Source organism: Monopterus albus, unplaced genomic scaffold (assembly GCF_001952655.1).
Source record: "Monopterus albus unplaced genomic scaffold, M_albus_1.0 scaffold4.1, whole genome shotgun sequence".
NCBI lineage: Eukaryota > Metazoa > Chordata > Actinopteri > Synbranchiformes > Synbranchidae > Monopterus > Monopterus albus.
The window spans coordinates 5,212,950-5,231,839 of record NW_018127884.1 but is presented as its reverse complement, the minus strand read 5'-3'; the positions used below and the strand labels follow the sequence as shown (position 1 = coordinate 5,231,839).

The 18,890-nt window shown below is 39.9% G+C and overlaps 1 protein-coding gene across 5 annotated transcripts in view; it reads left to right on the top strand.

The window, feature by feature from the left end:
- dennd5a (DENN/MADD domain containing 5A) overlaps positions 1-18,890 on the top strand; it is a 32,531-nt gene that overhangs the window by 6,918 nt on the left and 6,723 nt on the right. The window contains exons 2-15 of one of the 5 annotated variants that reach the window (XM_020608691.1): positions 4,458-4,529; positions 5,342-5,451; positions 6,424-7,108; positions 11,489-11,676; positions 11,930-12,241; positions 13,668-13,883; positions 13,995-14,229; positions 14,639-14,728; positions 15,911-16,061; positions 16,214-16,307; positions 17,028-17,156; positions 17,418-17,570; positions 17,666-17,753; positions 17,855-17,942. In XM_020608691.1, coding sequence (XP_020464347.1) covers positions 4,458-4,529; positions 5,342-5,451; positions 6,424-7,108; positions 11,489-11,676; positions 11,930-12,241; positions 13,668-13,883; positions 13,995-14,229; positions 14,639-14,728; positions 15,911-16,061; positions 16,214-16,307; positions 17,028-17,156; positions 17,418-17,570; positions 17,666-17,753; positions 17,855-17,942 — 2,611 coding nt within the window. Of the gene's footprint in view, positions 1-4,457; positions 4,530-5,341; positions 5,452-6,423; positions 7,109-11,488; positions 11,677-11,929; positions 12,242-13,667; positions 13,884-13,994; positions 14,230-14,638; positions 14,729-15,910; positions 16,062-16,213; positions 16,308-17,024; positions 17,157-17,417; positions 17,571-17,665; positions 17,754-17,854; positions 17,943-18,890 lie in introns of all 5 variants that reach the window. The other 4 variants (XM_020608682.1, XM_020608699.1, XM_020608708.1 and 1 more) reach the window with 4 other exon arrangements.

The following is an 18,890-nucleotide window of genomic DNA, read 5'->3' as shown; positions in this document are numbered from 1 at the left end:
GAATCAATGTGTGTGAGTGTTGATTAAGTGGTGTGTATCTAAGAACATTCTGACATGACATCTAGTGACATGTCATGACATTACACATAAGAAAATATTATGATTACAATTACGGTTACACATATCATAATAATAACAATAATCCTCCTGCCTGCTGACAATCAAACTTTTTCTATCTAGTTGACCTTGGCCATATGCACCCTGCAAAAATGAGAATAACTAAGCATTTAACAGCCTGAGCTAGACATCCTGTTTCCACTAAACATTTCTAATACAACAAATATCTAACCAATATCTATCTGACTAAAAAATTACCTAACATTAGTTATGCCTCTTCTCTTCTCTGTATGACAAATCAAAATGTCCACTGTGAAAATTGTTATACAGCAAGAAACAGCATAGGGTAAACTTATAAAAGACTTAAAAATAAAATAATCTAACGCCTTACTTTAAACACCATATTCAGAGAAGCAGGTTGTAGGCGATTAAATTCAGAGACGTAAAAACTGTTTTGACGATGGCGTTGCCTGTGAACAGAATCAAATAATGAAGATATTAAAAGATACATTTACTGTTGAATACATTAATTAACTGTCCGTACTGAGATCAAATACACCTTGCCTAGGTAGCTGAGAATCCCTGAAAGATGGACAAGAATTACAAGCCCTGATGAACACCTGCCTTTATTTGTAGTATGTCTGGCAATAAATGACCCCCTAAATTCCTTTTTGTTGTGTTTCAGAATGATGAATGATGTAAATATATGTTAAGTATGACACCAGGATTGGGTTTAAACAGGAACAGTGCATTACAACAGGTTCAGTGACCTTGATATTTGTCTTTGTCAGTTACCGCACCGCTTTTTTTTTTTTACCCATGTGCTGCCCAAGAAACAGGATGCATAAAATTTTGGCAACTACGTCTTAAATGGTGTTGACCGCACTGCTTAGAATGATGAATGACAACTGTGACCCCGGTATCGCTGTTTTGTTGGAAAATAACCCACATTGTCTCACTTGGTATAAGCTGTGAAGACTGAATTTCAGCTGAGAGTGAGTGATTGTAATCTGTCAGCGCCGGGTCCTCTCAGTGAATAAGCGCTGATGTTTTTGCTGCTGAGCTATTTTGAAACATTTCCTGTGACTTCAACAACCGTCGAGTCAGAGAGGTACAGTACATCCCTTAATGTCCACGCCTGGTGGAGCGTGATTTGATTTATTCTTTCAAGCATGTAAAAACAGTTGATATGACAACACACATCATTTTACACATAATCCAATATCAATTGCAGTGCAGCAGTAGGTGTGAGGGAGTATGAACACAGAAGGGCTGCAGAGCTGTGGGTGCTCACTGGCTTATAGGATGAGGGAGAACGGCAAGAAGCCAGAGCGCAGTGACGCTTACTCCCACTGCTGCCAGTCCACGCTCTCATGATATCACAGTCCATTTGTTGGATGATGTTTCAAACCAAGGAAATGTTTACACTGTAGTTTATTTGCGCTCATGTCTGTGGGTCTGCTCCCCAGGTGAGGGACTTAGCTTGTTATTAGCACTAGTTACCAGGTGAGGTTGAAACAAACATCTGTGTAGTCTTGGCCAGTTGAATTAGAGTCTGCTGAAAAACAAGGAAATGGCACAATGTCAGCACAATTCTTTAAAAAGTTTAAAGCTGTGATGGTCGAGATGTATGAGGGACAAAAACGAAACATCTTAGCTTTATATTGTAAAAATCTTTTGAATGTAAGAATTTAATTCTAGTATTTACATTACGTGCTACACAAACTTTTATATTATTCATTGTAGGAGTTCAGATTTTACTTACATTTTTATCTAGCCATTTTAAAGTCTCAATTTGTCATTGTGTACGTTAGTTCTTTTTGTTTACCTGTCCGTTCTCATCCTCTGTTATCCTAGTTCCTGCCGTTAGTTTGTGAGTTTACCTGTTCGTCCTGGTCTCCTTAGTCATCACTGCCCTTCCCTTGTATGTATTATGGGCCCTGTTTTGTTGTCACTTTGTTGTTTATATTCCATTAAACCTCCTTTTTTGTACTAACACCTGGGTCAGCCATCTTGAGTCCAACCCCAGTTCTCCATCACCCTCCTGGTGAGGGGGACTAAACCATAATAGTTTCTTTGTGTAACCAAGTAATTGCTGCTTTCAAAGATGTCACATGGTTTTTATAAAATTCTATTCACTTAGACTTTGGAAACACTTTGTTATGCTTTTTATTTTACATGTCAAAAAATAATGTTTTGTAGTTTTGTTCTTGACAAGCTTCCTGTAGTGTTAAGCTGGCATGTGCTGTGATAATTACCTTTTGCCCTGCTGCATGACATTCTGATAACTCTAAGGAGCAATAATAACTCAGGCTGTTGGTTGAGTAAACAACATCATCTTCTTGCTTCACAGCCAGATGCTTCCAGATGTTTGAAGTATAACTGCAGTATTTGACTTTGTCATGACAGTTTACAAAGTGCTTCAGTCGCGTCACGGTGCTCCATGTCTGTTTTCACTTCCTGTTGTGGAGTTTGACCTACATGTACTGTACGTGATCAGCTGAAGTCAGTTTGTTATTTCAACTTAAAGTGTTTTTCAAAATACTTTTTGACCGAAGTTAATTGACCATTATAGTCTTTAAATATGGTGATTCAACAGTAATTCATGTGTCATAATAGCATTGTGTAAATGGCAAAGAAGTTATAAGATGAATACTCTTCCTCCATCTCTAATCATGATAATCTCACTGACCTATGAGGGTTGGTGATGTTTTTGTAGTCTGAGTTGCAGTCTTGACCTAGTTTCTTCCCAGTTTGGATGTGAAAGTAATCAACAGATTAAATTACGTAATCCTAAAGACTTTTACTGGCTTGCCAGGATTTGTCTCACTATACTTAGATTCTAATGTGATCTTGCCTGTTGCTCCATTCAATACCTCTCTTCCTGGCAAAATAAGAATGTAGTCATGGATATATTTGTGGTCAGACAACTTGTGGGTCAACCCCTTGTCTGAGTAAATAAGAATGTAGTCATGGATATATTTGTGGTCAGACAACTTGTGGGTCAACCCCTTATCTGAGTAAAAACTTTGAAGGATGAAACATTTATGTGTTGTTCAAACAGATGCAACAGAGATAAATTAGGTAGTCAGTAGAGAAGGAAGTCACCACTTCTGGTCTCTGTGAGTGTCAGCACTGAGTCATGTCAATTATCTGCAGTGAAAATGGATTTTCCTCACCCCAAACTACGTAGTTCACAAAAAGTCCAGTAATGAAAGTCCTGGTTTCACATCTCACAGGCCACATGAGCCTGAGAGCAGCTTTATTTTGAAGCTGATGTTGTTTAACTAGAGAGTCAATGGCGTGTGTCACACACATTTCGCTTTGACATGCTGCATGAATTTGTTTGTGCCAGCAGGACTATTTCATTGGTGCTTGGCAAATGTCATGCATGAAAAGGACAGCAAAATCTTTGTCACATGCAGTATAAAAGGTCTTTTTTTTTAAATGTATTAGATAATGTAACTCGGCTCCAGGGCCAGTCGGAGTGCAGTACAGGAGAAACCATTAACTGGTTACTGATGGAATAAAAACATACGATATTATACGACTTTGCTCCACATTCAGATATTTTTTTCACCGTGAACAGGACTTATTTTTATATTTACTGAAAAGTTACATAATTTATTTGTAAAGGTCGTACATTATGAGGCTGAGGTTATTCTATTACATTGTAGTTTAATTAGTCAAATGTTGGTTTTCAAATGAATTGGCTTTGTTTAAAAACTAATAAAATTGTATGTAATGGATAGGATTTGTAATAATTTATAATAACAGCTACTGGACTGGGATTGGCAGTATTCATGGTTCCCAGATTATAATTTGTAATAACTTTGCTGATGTGCAAACTTTTCATTTACCGCCATGAACAGGTCAAAATTTTCTGCTTCTCCAAGCATTGTTTCAGTACCTACAGAGCTAACGACACTGACATCACATGCAGCTGTACTTTGAGTGTAGTGCTAATTAGCAAACGTTAGCATGCTAGCATTTGTTAATTTGCTAACTTAGACAGTGAACGCTATAAACATTAAATGGCAGCATATTAGCAGAGTCACTGCGGTATGTTAGGATGCTGACTTTTAACCACGTACTGTGATTAAATACAGCGTAGCAGAGCTGCTAGCATGACTGTAGTTGATTTAGTTCTATTGGCACGCTGGCTCAGAATATAATCCATAACGGAGCAGTATGGACTTGAATGATTTCTGGAAGAGGAAGGAATTATGACCACAGAAACACTGTACTCTTTTATCTAACCCCTCCCGCTCACCTAAATTAGCATAGCCGCCTGACAGAGATGCAAATATGAGTAGAGCTGTCAGGATGTTTTCACAAGTGATGCGCTGCCAATCAAGAACAAGGCTTTTAATTATATTTTTGTTTTATTTGTTGTGTAGCTTTATGCCAGTATATAGAGGCAACTAAATTCAGAGATGGGGCCAGAGGAAAACTGGCAAGTGCAAATGAAGGTAACCCTCCCACAACACACACTCCACTCTTGCCTAACCTGAGCTCAGCTTGAATTCCTCAGCCTTAAACCTTTTTTTTCCCTCAACAGCCCCTTTTTGTTATTTCGAATTCTGAGTTTTTGCTGTTATTTTCTGCACAAGCGTGGGGACTTGCCCTTTCTGTTTTTATGCACTCTGGTTACTCCTCCTAGCTTCTCTTTCCCCCTCCTCCCTTGTCCTCACATCCTTCAGCAGCGGATGAACAATGAGCTGATGTTTGACAATCACTGCTTCTGTTTCTTTCTTTCTCTCTCTCTCTCACACACACACACACACACACACACACAAATTTAGTGCTGCCTGAACTGATATTGCTTGGTCAATGTTTACTCTTCCCCTACACTCTGAATGACCTTTCAGCACTGCCTTGGTGTGTGCATCACTTCTGCTTTACTCTGGGTTCTGTTCAAGTCAGTTTGTCCTTATGATTGATTATTTGCGTGCGCCTTTGTATTGCCATTAAAGCTCTCAAGAAGCAGTAAGATTAATACAATTTGGCTAATCTCTTTCAATAAATTAACTATTATAGAGCAGTTGATTCTGCCTGTTTGAGTGTTATATTCAGTTTACTTTCTAGAGCAGAATGCTTTTGACAGCTTTACATGATGCAATACACTGTTCTTCTCAAGGCCTCTCTCCTGTGAGGTCCTGCCTGGCACCTTAAGCCTGCTTCTGATCAAGACTGTTCTTTTGCTCCACCATACACATCTGGAAACATGTTAACTATTTGTCCATGTTTGTGTTTGCTTTTTCTCTGTTTGTTTGATTTTCAGGTGAGAATTTTGAGCAGAGTCCATTGCGAAGAACCTTTAAATCCAAAGTTCTAGCACATTATCCAGACAATGTCGAGTGGAATCCATTTGACCAGGATGCAGTTGGCATGGTATGACCTCTATACAGTTTAACACCTCAATCTCATATCTTTTAAGAATAATGGTATGGCTGGGTGGTAAGAATGAAGTCAGTATCACAATTTTTTTTATTTTCTTTTGTTTGATATTGCAGATGTTTGCAGAATCACTTGTTAAATGGACTGAACTGTTCTACTGTTATGCATTACTAATACATATAAAATCTCTGTTACTAATAACTCATTTTGTTAGCTTGCTTAGAATTATTATTAAAGGAACCGGTGGTTCCATCTTGCTTCCATGAATTAGATGAGAAGATGACACCACTCGCCTGTGTGAGACAAGTAAGGAGACAATTAGCTTAGCATAAAGAACTAAAACGGTTGGACTCTGACCAAAGGTAAAAAATCCATCTACCAGCACCTCTGAGGCTAGTTACTTAACACACCATATGTTTTTTATTTTATCTGTAGACTGCATCACTAATTTAAAAGCGCTATGGTTTTAGAAGGGGCTGCATGGTGGAACTACTTTTTAAACTCTGCAGAGACACAGATGAGTTGTGTAGTAATTAGATTACATACCTCCCCTTAAACCCCCTAAATACGTAAGTGTTTCGGTAAAAAAAAACAGTGTGTTGTTATACAAACAAGATACATTATGTTAGTGAGCTGCAGAGACAAATTCCTTGTGTGTCTAACATACTTGGCCAATAAAAATGATTAATATTATTATTATTATTATCTCACTCTCAGAAATACAAGTGGATAAACATATTTACCAAAATGTTTAGCAATTTTTTAAATTGGGAAGAGAGATGGTGTAAAATAGCTCTGGCTAAAAGTAAATTTCACGAGCTGTATATATGACAGATTCATGTAACCGCTTAACAGCTTCTCTTTTTAACAGTTAATTCAATTCTGCTGGGCTGTGAAGTCTGATGTCCCTTCTTTTTTTCTCTCTTTCCTCAACCCCGTCTTGTTCTCCTGTCTGTCCTCTCACAGCTCTGCATGCCAAAGGGTCTGGCGTTCAGGACGCAGGTTGATTCTCGGGAGCCTCAGTTCCACTCCTTTATCATCACCAGAGAAGATGGATCCCGGACCTATGGCTTTGCCCTCACTTTCTTCGAGGAGGTGACCAGTAAGCAGATCTGCAGCGCCATGCAGACTCTTTACCACATGCACAATGCAGAGCAGTACGACATCTTGCACACTCCCACCTCACCACGAGGACCTGAGGACCAGCGACACCAACACACCCAGCCTCGCCCTGTGCTCCACGCTGCACCAGCCATCTCCCGCCTGCAGCGCTTCAACTCGTATGACATCAGCCGTGACACACTGTACGTGTCAAAGTGCATCTGCCTGATAACACCCATGGCCTTCGCTCAGGCCTGCAGGAAGGTGCTGCAGCAGCTTCACCAGGCTGTTACTTCCCCCCAGCCCCCACCCCTCCCACTGGAAAGCTACATCTTCAACATCCTCTATGAGGTGCCTCTGCCGCCCTCTGGACGTTCCCTCAAGTTCTCAGGCGTCTATGGGCCCGTGGTGTGCCAGAGGCCAAGCACATCTGAGCTGCCACTCTTTGACTTTGCCATCAGTGAAATGTTTAATCTGCTGGGGGTGGAGAATGTTCTTCAGCTCTTCACCTGTGCACTGCTCGAGATGCAAATATTGCTCTACTCACAGCGTAAGTAGCTGGTCTGCTATTGTTTCATTCAGTGTTTTCATGTAACCATTAGCATTCAGTCCCATTAGGATGCATTGATTAAAAGTACCTAGACACCCTGCTCACATTAAAACTGTGTTTTGAAAACAGATAGTTTTTTTGTGGTCAGGCTTACACTGAAATCCTGTGCTGTATAGACACAGTTCATCAATGCTATACATGTTTTCTATAGAGCTGGAAGTGGGAAAACAAAAATAATCAGGCATTACCAGCAGCAGCTGTTTTGCTATTGTGAGGACATGTGACCCAGTTGGTACAGGCAGTCTCCAGAGATGTCTCTGGAGCTTGGAGACATATCAGTGATACTGTCTGGGGACCAAATATTTACCTGCTGATGTTGCTTTAAACTTTTCTTCCCTGTTTCTAAGATACAGGGACATTGTAGATCTTTAGTTTTATTGCCATAAATAGCATGATTTAAACATTTGTCTGTTACCTGGCTTTAGTTGCAGAAACATAATGGAAAACCTGAGATGATCTTTGATAGGTTCTTATGAAGTTTGGATTATGCTCATTCAGGACTAGCTTTTCCAGCCATGTCGAAAATGAAGTATTTATAGCCGTTCCAGACACTGGAAGGTGTAGCAAAAAGCTGTCTGTCCTAAAGAAGGGGGAGACATGATACGAATGTTATATTCAGTGGCAAAAACAAAACTGTTTGTATGCTGAGCTCTTAGTGCTTGATTCTGTGGTCTGTTTTATTGTTCTTGTGTCTCTGCCACACTGTCACTCCATGATCAAGCTCCATGGCCAATATCTGAAATTTTAGGGTTTAAAATGTTTGCATGGTTCTTGTGTAGAAAGAAAAAAAATCACGGTCCAAGGCTACAACCTGTTTGATATGCATGGCAGTACTGTTCTTCAGAAGATTACATAACCTGATGAGTGTTTCCATCAAAATGGTGCTGTGAGAGTCCAGCGCAGGCAGAGCCTTCTGCCATGACTCAAAAGTTTTACTGTGACTTACCATGTAGGTTCCTCTTGTGTGCACATTTGAGCTGCTTGATTAACTGTGATTTTTCTGTGTAGGTCATCCTTTAAACAAAACACACAGCAAGAGTGTGGCAATGAATGACTTAATTTCATAGGAGCATTGATTAAAAAACCCTTTAGCAGTCCCAAAATGTGCTTGATTTCACTAAGAAACCAGTAGCAACTGCTCAGAAAATATTCATGTTTTTATTCACCACTGTGTGTGTGTGTAAAGAAACAGGAAAATCATTAAGTATGCTATGGCGTGATGTGGTATTGGATCCGTTACAATGGCAAGCAAAGGCAAATGGTTTACAAAACCTAGGGGCCGGTGGGAGCAGCTCCTAAGGGGGAAAGCTGTCGTGTTGCTAGGGAACTCAGAGACAGGGAGGATAGCAGTGATGCAGGATGATTATTATTGGTTGGAAGTGACATCATGCCTCTTTCCCCCTCATGAGGCTCATCACTGCATAACGTGGGAAGGATGTTGTGTGGAGTTAAGCCTTGGAAATCTTCCACGGGGAAGAAATGAAGGATTGTTGGGAACAGACACACTTAAACACATACACTGAGGAGAGGATAAATAAGGAGATGCGTGTTTTGTGCTGAAAATAGCACTGGAATCCATTAGTGATTAAAGAGAAAGACCCAGCATCTCTTCCATAAAGCCATAAAAGAGAAAATTTTAAAACACTGTCTGCTGCTTCTCTTGTGCTTCCTAAACATGAAGCTCATCATGTGTCAGTCAAGTGTCAACAATTGTGACATGCTACAATTAAGCAATTTTTTCTTAGGCATTTTCTGTCTGTCATGTGATTTGTGCAGTTGGGAGTGACAGGGCAGATTTGGAGAGAGGGAGATCAGGGTGAAGGAGAGATCTGAACTAAGGATGTTTCAGTTACACAACGCACATTTCTGCCACAGAGATGCTTCATCTGAAATCAAGTTTAAAAGTGTAGATTTGAAGCTGGGCTTCTTTTACTTACGTAAAAGCAGAAATACCTCAATGTAAAAATACTCTTGCAAGTAAAAGTCCTAGATCAAAATATACTTAAAGTATCAAAAGTAAAAGTGCTCAATATACAGAATAGCATATTGTATATGAATGTATATTATTGATGCTTTACGGCGTACTGGTAAAGGTGGAGCTATTTTTAACTACCTTATGCGCTTATAATTTGAATTACTGCTGGGTAGCTTGTGAATTCTCCACCAGGAATCAACAAAGTCTTATGATTGGAGTGTAATTATTAATCTGATTCTGAAAAGTAATTAAAGTTAACTTACCAGTTAATTAAGTTAGTTATTTAATAAATGTAGAGGAGTTAAAGTACAATATTTGACTCTGAAATGTAGTTAAGAATACTTGAGTATATGTACTTAGTTACTTTCCACCGCTGCTTTGGGGGGTTGGACCATTGGTCAGACATTCACTTTTGACCAAATGAAAATATGAAATGGTCACAGCCTGTTTATTATTGCCATAGTACGGATGAAATACATTTTAGCTGTTGAAGTAGATCAGTGCTAAGACCTATAACAGTTTCACTTCTGTGTTCAGTGTGTTTTAGCCTGTTCAACTGGATATGCTTGGACTCAAGTAAACTGAATGGTACAAGCACCACTTTAAGTCCAAACTGCTACGAGTCTGCATGGAGTGAACATTTCTCATATCTTCTCTATGATGTGAGTTAAAGTGGTTTCTTGTAATGGTGGCCTAGATTAGGAGCGGGCGGTTGATGTTAGTATTCTTGTCCCTGTCCTGGGAGAGGAAGCCTGCTGAGCAGAGGGATGTGGGGAGGCCCTGGCTGGGGTGGGAGACTCTTCTCATGGAGCAGCACATGTCCAAATCAAGGAATGATATTTGTTCTGGAACCATAAGAGGAGAGAGGCAGAGCTGCTGCTGAATGTACAGGAGGTGACAACAGGATAGAGAAGGAATGCAGATGAGGAGGCCTGGGCACATTTGCCTGTATACCAGTTGACTCAAGTGCAAAGCCCTGAACATGAAGGAGTGTTGCCATGTGAAGTCATGAAAAAGGAATTTAACATTAACCACAGGGCCAGCTGGCTGAAACTGTGTCACAGATCAGTCTGGCTCCTCCAAGGGACCCAGGCCACAAAGGTCCTGCAGAGGACCTCCTCCTCAGATGAGATGGTCTAGTCTCACACAAACCAGACACCAAAAGAATGTCAAATATTTGGAAGTTTGTCCCCATTATGGTGTCCTTAAAATGGCCCCTACAGTGTAAATACCAGTGCTAAATCTGGGCAAGTTTAATGCTACCAGTTTTCAACCATTACCACAAAGTAAAAATACTCAACAAAAAATACCATGCCAAAAATCATCTTGTGATAAATTCATAATGGAATATTGAGGGATGCAAAGGATACAGCAGTTGTACTGTCCAAATTCAAGCATTTTAACTCATGTCTTGGCTGCTTTTGTAGTCTTTCAAATGGGAGACCTGTCATCCTATTACAGTGTGTCTTGTCTACAACTGCTCATATGATCCACTCCCCTAAATTTAGACATATGCATTTGTATCATCAGAGCTAATTCCTTTAAGGTTGGTCATCAATCAGACTCCACTCCTACATGTACAGAACCCAGAATCAAAGAGACAACCAGAGTAAAGAGTTAACTCTGAAGAAAAGTTGGCTGTTTCTTCTTGTCATGTCATGATAGTTCACTTTGTTTCCACAGTACTGAATTTTAATTCACGTGGAACAGAAACCTACTGCTTTGTCCAAACTTTGAGTCAGTCAGTGATATTGCAACAGGTGATTTGTGATCTGTTAACTGCAAATAGAGTCTGACAGACTATTGTGCCCCAAGTGTCAGCTGATAGATTGCATAGTCGGAGAGCAAACAGAAGAACTGAGGTGTAAACATCATAAACCCTGCTGAAGTAACTGATAGTCATGTTACACAACCTTTCTGTCACATGCTGTTTACTGGTCCAAGTGTTTTTGAGGAATAAACAACATTTATCAGGCAAAGGCCATGTTGAAAAGAACCTTTTGGGGAGTAAAGTAAGGGTAAGAGTTGCACAGCCTGTTTTCCATTTAGTTTAACATTAGGAATTTAGTAGTAGATGTTAATAGTTTCGAATAGTTTTAAGATGGTAAGAATCATGAGCAGCTGTATATGCTTTGCTGTATATATACTCTTATCTGGTAAATGTTCAGTTTATAATTTAATCAAGGCACTGAACAGACATGTTGAGGGCTGCGCTGTACGAAGCAGTAGTCAGGGGAAAAACACAAATAATCCCTCAGAATCATTACAGTCACCAGGGTTTTAAAGTCAGCACAGTGTACTGCTGGTTCCTTTACCACCGTTCACTATTTTTATGTGTGAAACAGATTACCAGAGGCTGATGACCGTGGCAGAGAGCATCACAGCCTTAATGTTCCCCTACCAGTGGCAGCATGTATACGTTCCCATTCTGCCCGCCTCCCTTCTCCACTTCCTTGATGCACCTGTGCCATATCTGATGGGCCTCCACTCCAATGGACAGGATGACCGCACTAAGCTGGAGCTGCCGCAGGAGGTACAAGCACGCAGTACTGAGTTGAACCTTTCTTCATTTGTTGCTTTTTTAAATAAATTTTAGGATTCCCTTTGATGTTTACATTGATGTTGGCTTTTGCAAATGTGATAAATTCCTGCTAAATTCTCAGCTGTTTTGATATGAATTTATACTATACTGATATATCTGAATTTTAGTGCCTATTATTCTCATTCTTACATGTACAGTATATGTGAATATATTATCTCATATCCTGTTGCTTGTCTTCCTCCAGGCTAACTTGTGTTTTGTGGACATTGATAACCACTTCATCGAACTGCCAGAGGAGTTGCCTCAATTTCCCAACAAGTTAGAGTTCATCCAAGAGATCTCAGAGGTACTTATATCTTTCGGCGTGGCTCCAGAAGGGAATATTCACTCCAGCGACAGCCAGGCCAAGTACCGTGGCTTCCGATCTGTTGATATGGTCTCTGACAAGTGGAACGGCAACCTGGCCTCACCGCTTAACTCGTACCTGCTGAGAGAGAATGAAACTATTGCCAGACTGCAGGCTCTGGTCAAGAGGACAGGTGTCAGCTTGGAGAAGGTGAGACATAATGGATAAATTAAAAATGGGCTGCACAAGTGATCATGTGTCACATATTGTCCCCAGGTTTGACTTTTAACCCACTGGGTAGTCAGTGTTCCCATAACAGACTAAAGTAAATAGAGTTGTATATATGTAGAGAGATTATTATCACCTGAAAATGAATTAGGACGATTTTAAGTTGCAAGGCCATTGGTCAAAGTTGGTCAAATAGCCATAATCTTTAACAACTTGACCGTAAAAACTGGTATCAGATATAGTTTTTAATCCTTATATTCAGTATCTCCATTGTTTATTGCACCTTTTGAGTATTTACATGTTCATACAGAAACATTGCAATGCAAATACTTTTTAATTTGGAGTCAATATCTTCTCATATATGCTACTACGTGAACTGAAAAAATGCCACCACTGTTAGAAACAAGGGGCAGTAACAAATGTGGGAGCTCTAATGCCACACACTGGACTGGACACATTGTGTCGGTACATGCTTTTTATATAAAATGGGCTTTAAAATGGACAAACATTTTAAAGTTTTTATTTGATTTGCTATCATTTAATTTTGAAGATTTGAATTTGAGTAATTATGGAGTTAATGGTTTATATATACTGACATATTTTTCATCAAAATAATTGTATTGAAGAGATACCTCTGTAACTGTCCTCACATCAGTGTCGCATTGTGTCTTAAAGCTCTTTTGCTTTTCATCCAAGAAACTTCACCAGTTCAAAACATCAGCTCCGGTTGCTTTTGAAATGCTGCTGGTCGATATCTCACAGCCTAGATGACAGAAACCCTTTATAGACGCTGACATCAACAGATGTAGTTTGCATCTGTACAACCTCAATTCCATTTGGCTCATGTATCTTACAAACAGCAGTAGTAGTGTATGATGAAAGACTCACTCAAAAGATGGATGACTAACTGCTAATTAGAGAAGCTCTGTATGTGCAGTCTAATCAGCTTATGCATTTGTAGCCAACGTTGGCTTTCCATGAAGGGATTAGCTCATTGTCTGTTTGTACTTTTTCCAGCTACAAGGTCAGACTTCACTTATAATTATTGTTATCTATCCTTACTGCCAAGTTTGAGTCAAGTAAACAAGGCTATGATTAAATTGATTCTTCGGTTATGTCATTGCATTGTAGCGCTTATTCGCAGTTATGCGCACATACAGCAGTAGGCCTGCTCGGTGTCTGCCTAGCCAACCTTCTGACATGCTAATAAACGTCATTTGGTTCATAAATCAAAAGAGATTTCCTTGACTTCCTTTCTCATAACCCTGCTGCTTTATCAGCGACCTGTGGTAACATGACAAATATAAACTGTTATGCTCCTTATCATCATTTTTTCTCATTCCTTCTCACACGCTTTTCCCTGTTTTCTATCCTTTCTTCTGCATTACTGAATGCTTGTGCACATCAGTTGGAAGTGAGAGAGGATGCCAGCAGCAATAAGGATGGGCGAGTTCAGTGTGATGAGGAGGAGCTGAAAATGCACCAGCTCAACATCCAGGTGCGCGAGGTCTTCGCCAACCGATTCACCCAGATGTTCGCAGACTATGAGGTGTTTGTCATCCAGCCAAGCCAGGACAAAGAGTCCTGGTTCACCAATCGAGACCAGATGCAGAACTTTGACAAGGTGAAGTGCTATAGATAGTTCATTAACAGCATAACATAGTGAGAGGTGTTAGATTTTTCATACATTGTGACCTTGAGTTCCACCTAAATTTGTATTTGTGTGTGTGTGCAGGCCTCCTTCCTGTCAGACCAGCCTGAGCCCTACCTGCCCTTCCTGTCACGTTTCTTAGAGACACAGATGTTTGCCTCCTTCATTGATAGTAAGATCCTGTGTCATGATGATGAAGAGAAAGAGCACACGCTGAGGGTGTTTGACTCCCGTGTGGATAAGATTCGAATGCTGAACGTTCGCACGCCCACACTGCGTACCTCGATGTACCAGAAATGCACAAACATCGAAGAAGCAGGTAAGGGAAAAGATCTATCCTGAAAATCTCTGCAAGCTTTTTGGATTTCAGACCAATAAAAAGACTTGTTTTTGAATATAGTTGGATTGCTTTCAGAGCATGATATATATTTTATCAGCTCTCTGGGGCTGTCTGTATTTTGGGATAATCATATCTCATCCTGAGAAAAACTGAGATTGATTGGCACTGATAAAACTGCAGGTTTTAGTGTGTAAATGTGGATTTATTCCTCTGTGTAAAGCCAAAACATTTCACAAGCTTTGTGAATATGATTAAAGATGGCTTCTACAAAGTCCTTTAATATGAATTCCAGATGAGTGCATCATAAATAATTCTGAAGGAATGAATTTCTTGCCAGACATATGATCTCGTTTGTTAAACTGACTGGTAATTGCTGTCTTGTTTGCAGAGAACCTGCTTAAAAAACGATATGAAACAGCAGATTTTTTTGCTCCTGGACCTCATGCCATTGGGCTCGAGAACAACGAGGCTCCTGATCGTAATATATGTTCTTGTTGCCTCAAACATCCTTGGATTGCGGCTCTTTGAATGTGTGTGCAGTGCATTATGTTAGGTTCACTCATAGAGGAAGGGCTGGCTTCCTTTGAACTGCTATAATAAATATAATAACTGGTATATAACTACAGCTATTCACTTTAACTCATCTAAGTGTTTTATACAGAAAACCCTCTAGTTTAGAGATGTTAAATGTTTTTCTACTAGATCTTTTTGAAACTGTCAGTTTAAGATTTCTTTATGAGATCCTTCATGCATTACACACACATCAATTTTTACTAAGCTTGGTCAACATGATCCATTTAATGCTGATCTTGATAGTGGTGATCTGAACTTGCAGCATGCAAGGGAAATGGGTTATTATGAATTCTTTTCAGGGAGTTTCTTCTTTGTACCTTTGAATCCCAGCTTCAGACAGTGTTTTGTGTCCTTACATGCATTATATGAACTAATCTATTTAAAACCAGTTGTATTTTACTAAACTAATGGGTACTTTCGTTAACACAGCCCATGCATGGGTGTGTTGTTAATCAGACATCAGAAAATCACTGTCTAAAGCTGCATTCATGGATAACTCTCAACTGGTTCCTTCAAAGAAAACAGCATCTATTCAGGGCCTTTTTCTGACATTTCCTTTGGTTCTGTGGGTGTTTGGGAGGAAACTTCTTTCTCTGTTGTAACTCTTTCTTTTGATTTCTTTTTTCTCTTGTCACTTGGTTCTTAAATGAAAAATTAAAGGTTTTTACTCATAGTTATCCTGGTGTCTCAGCTCAGATGGGTCCAGAGAATATGAGAATCAGTCAGATGAAGATGAAAAAAAGGGGAAAAGGGAAGCTTGTCATGTCAGGATAGCCCTGACTGTTATTATGTATAACTTTTATATTTCATTTGTTTAAGTGGCAAGGGTAATTCTTTTGTGATGGTTATGGGATTCTTTGACATGAGAGCAAGATGAAATTATTTACCAGGTTAAAAGCAGGCATCGTTATCATTTCATAAATTGTAATTGCTACTATTTACTATTTGCTCAAAGACATGCTGTTGTGCCAAGAGCACTTAATCTCTCACCTCTTGATAATGGAAGTAAAATGATTTGAGCAAATTAACAAAGCAAAAATGATGAACTCGCTGCATCTTCTGCACCTCTCCCACATCTCCTCAACAGAGAAAGCCATTGAGATGAGAGTGGCAAAGATCGACCACACTGCCCTGCACCCCCACCTGTTGGACATGAAGATCGGCCAGGGACGCTACGAACAAGGCTTCTTCCCCCGACTCCAGTCTGATGTGCTCTCCACTGGGCCCACCAGCAACAAGTGAATATTTCACATTAATTGTCACACCAAAAGTTGTACTTTGATTTGTGTTTATGTGAAGTAAATCTTACATGTCACTACTCATTTTGAGCTTAACAGCAGTTTTGTCATGTTACTCTGTAAAGTTGATTAAAGTGTGTGTTGTGTTAAAGATGGACAAAGAGGAGTGCTCCTGCCCAGTGGAGGAGGAGGGATCGACAGAAGCAGCATGCTGAGCATCTTTACCTAGACAATGACCAGAGAGAGGTGAGAGCTTCTCTGCTCAGATTCACAGACTTCCTGCCTGATCTTTGCTGCCTAATTTTGCGTGGCTTGTTCTCCGTTAGCTTTATTTTGACTTTGCTCTCACCATTTTGTCTGCTCTCGCCTCCAGCCCTCACACCTCTGGTCATTGTTCCTTATTTGTCTCTCTGCTTCTCCTGCACTCACACACTCTCAGCATGTGGAGTATTTGTTTCCGGAGCTGCAGCTCCTGCTGTTTCTTGACCACTACTGGCTCTCACAGTCCTTCAAGCCCTGTCTTAAGTCGGTGACTGTGGACGTGGTATGTGTTGGTAGTTTGTGAGGCCTTTAGCCTTCACAGTGGGACCACATGACCTGCCTACCCATGTGGTCTTTACCTCCTTGTGCTTCCTTCACCACCAGCAGCTGAGCCTTATCTGATAATCTCTCACTTTCATGTCATGTTTGGGGTTATGAGAGGTGGAACTCATGAACATGAGTCAAACAAAGTTGATTGAAAGTGCAATTTATTTTTTTACATATTCTACAAAATTGGCTCAAGTTGTCAAATACCTGAATAGTTTTGGGTTTGGTGGTTTGATCAAACACTGTTATTATTCATCCTAGTTCTGTTTGCTATTTGGTGTTTAGCTACGTTAGTCACTGTGACTGAGTTGATTTCTGTGTGGCAGTATTTCTTGGTTTACCTGTTTGTGGACTTACTTTTCTCGTTTTTTTAAGAAGTACATCCAGGAAGCCAGAAACCTAGGTACGACCATCCGCCAGCCCAAATTGTCCAACCTGTCGCCTTCAGTCATCGCTCAGACTAACTGGAAATTTGTTGAAGGATTGCTGAAGGAGTGCAGGAACAAGGTTTGTGTGCTCTAGCTGATTAGTTTTGTTTGGTTTGCTGTGGTCTTAGCTGTGCCATGTTATTCTAGCTGATTAGATTATCATTTATAAAGATATTCTTTTGGTATATGAAGATAATCATAATGTATATCCTGAATCTCAGCCTGCCAGTCAGAAGTTAGCAAACACAGCACAAAATAAAAAGTAGTATTAGACTGATTGCTTTCTTTCTCCAAATAAAAACACTAATGTGTCTGTGTGTGTTAATTTGTTTCTCTGCAGACCAAACGAATGCTAGTAGAGAAGATGGGTCGGGAGGCTGTGGAGCTGGGTCATGGAGAGGTCAGCATCACTGGTGTTGAGGAGAACACGCTGATTGCGAGCCTCTGTGACCTGCTTGAGAGGATCTGGAGCCATGGGCTGCAGGTTAAACAGGTAGGGAAAACAAACCTCTGCAGTCTCCGTGCACCTGATTGATCCTCCACAGGCGGTGGACAAATAATGATACTGCTGCATGTTTTCTCTTTTAGGGTAAATCTGCCTTGTGGTCCCACCTGCTGCACTACCAAGAGAGCAAAGAGAAGAAGAATGCAACTCCAGCTGGTTTGGGACCTCCAGGTAAAATATGGAGTCACTTTACCTAATTGATAAAGTTAATTTATAAATGTTTGTTACAGTTATGCTTAGAAATTGCCCAATGTCCTTTATCTCCACACTAGGTTTCATCCATGACACTGAGAGACGCAAATCTGATGGTGGTGGCTCAGCAATGCCGCCTCTTAAAGTCTCCCTTATACAGGACATGAGGTGAGAAAGACTGAAGATTGTTTAAATCTGACTTAATGTGTGCATCTTAGTAGTGAAGAATGAAGTCTCTTGATGTCATTCAGTGTACCAGTAGCTGTTTTAGAAATGAATCAGCTGCTGGTCACTATCAGAGGAAGATAAGTTAGACTAAGACTGCCCCCCGGTGGTCAACTGCGTGTGTTCACTAAAATGAATTGTTAAAGTAGGGTCTGTGGATCCCCACAATTGTCTTCCATTTTCATTAGGTCAAAAAGACTAATAATGATGGAAGATAATTATTTGTTACCGTAAGTAAGTGTACCCCACTTAAAAAGTGTAGAAGAGTGTCTGTTTTAAACCTTGACTTCATTCTTACCGCTTGTCTCTCCCCACATACAGATAATACATGGAAACAAACAACAAGTAGAACGTTTCCTTCAGTGAAAATGTAATAGATGGATGTAATTGGTGACATTATTTTCTAGAGACTACATTTATGTTAGTCCCTCTATAGCATTAAACAGCCATGTAAATCTTTACTATACATGTTGTGAGCTTAAAAGTAAAGTTTGTTTATATAGCACCAATTACAAAGGCCTCTACGAGGCGCATAAGGCAGTAAAATTAGATCAAACTGTAAAAACAAAAGACAAAATAAAATACCAAATGCACATACCCAGTATATGTACATGTACATATTCACATAAATATGCAGTACAGATATACATGCACAGAGGCATTCACACATACACACACACACACGGCCTCATGTGCTATAAGAAAGCTTTAGAATAAAAGTGAGTTTTCAAAAGTGAATTTAAAGAAGTTTGAGATTTTGTGCATCTGAATTCTCAGGCAGGTCATTTCAGAGTAGTGGACCTGTTACAGAAAACGTTTTACTCCCTTTTTATAGTATTTTTGAGCTTTTCCATTATTATACAGTGGAGTGTCAGATATGGGATTGGAAAA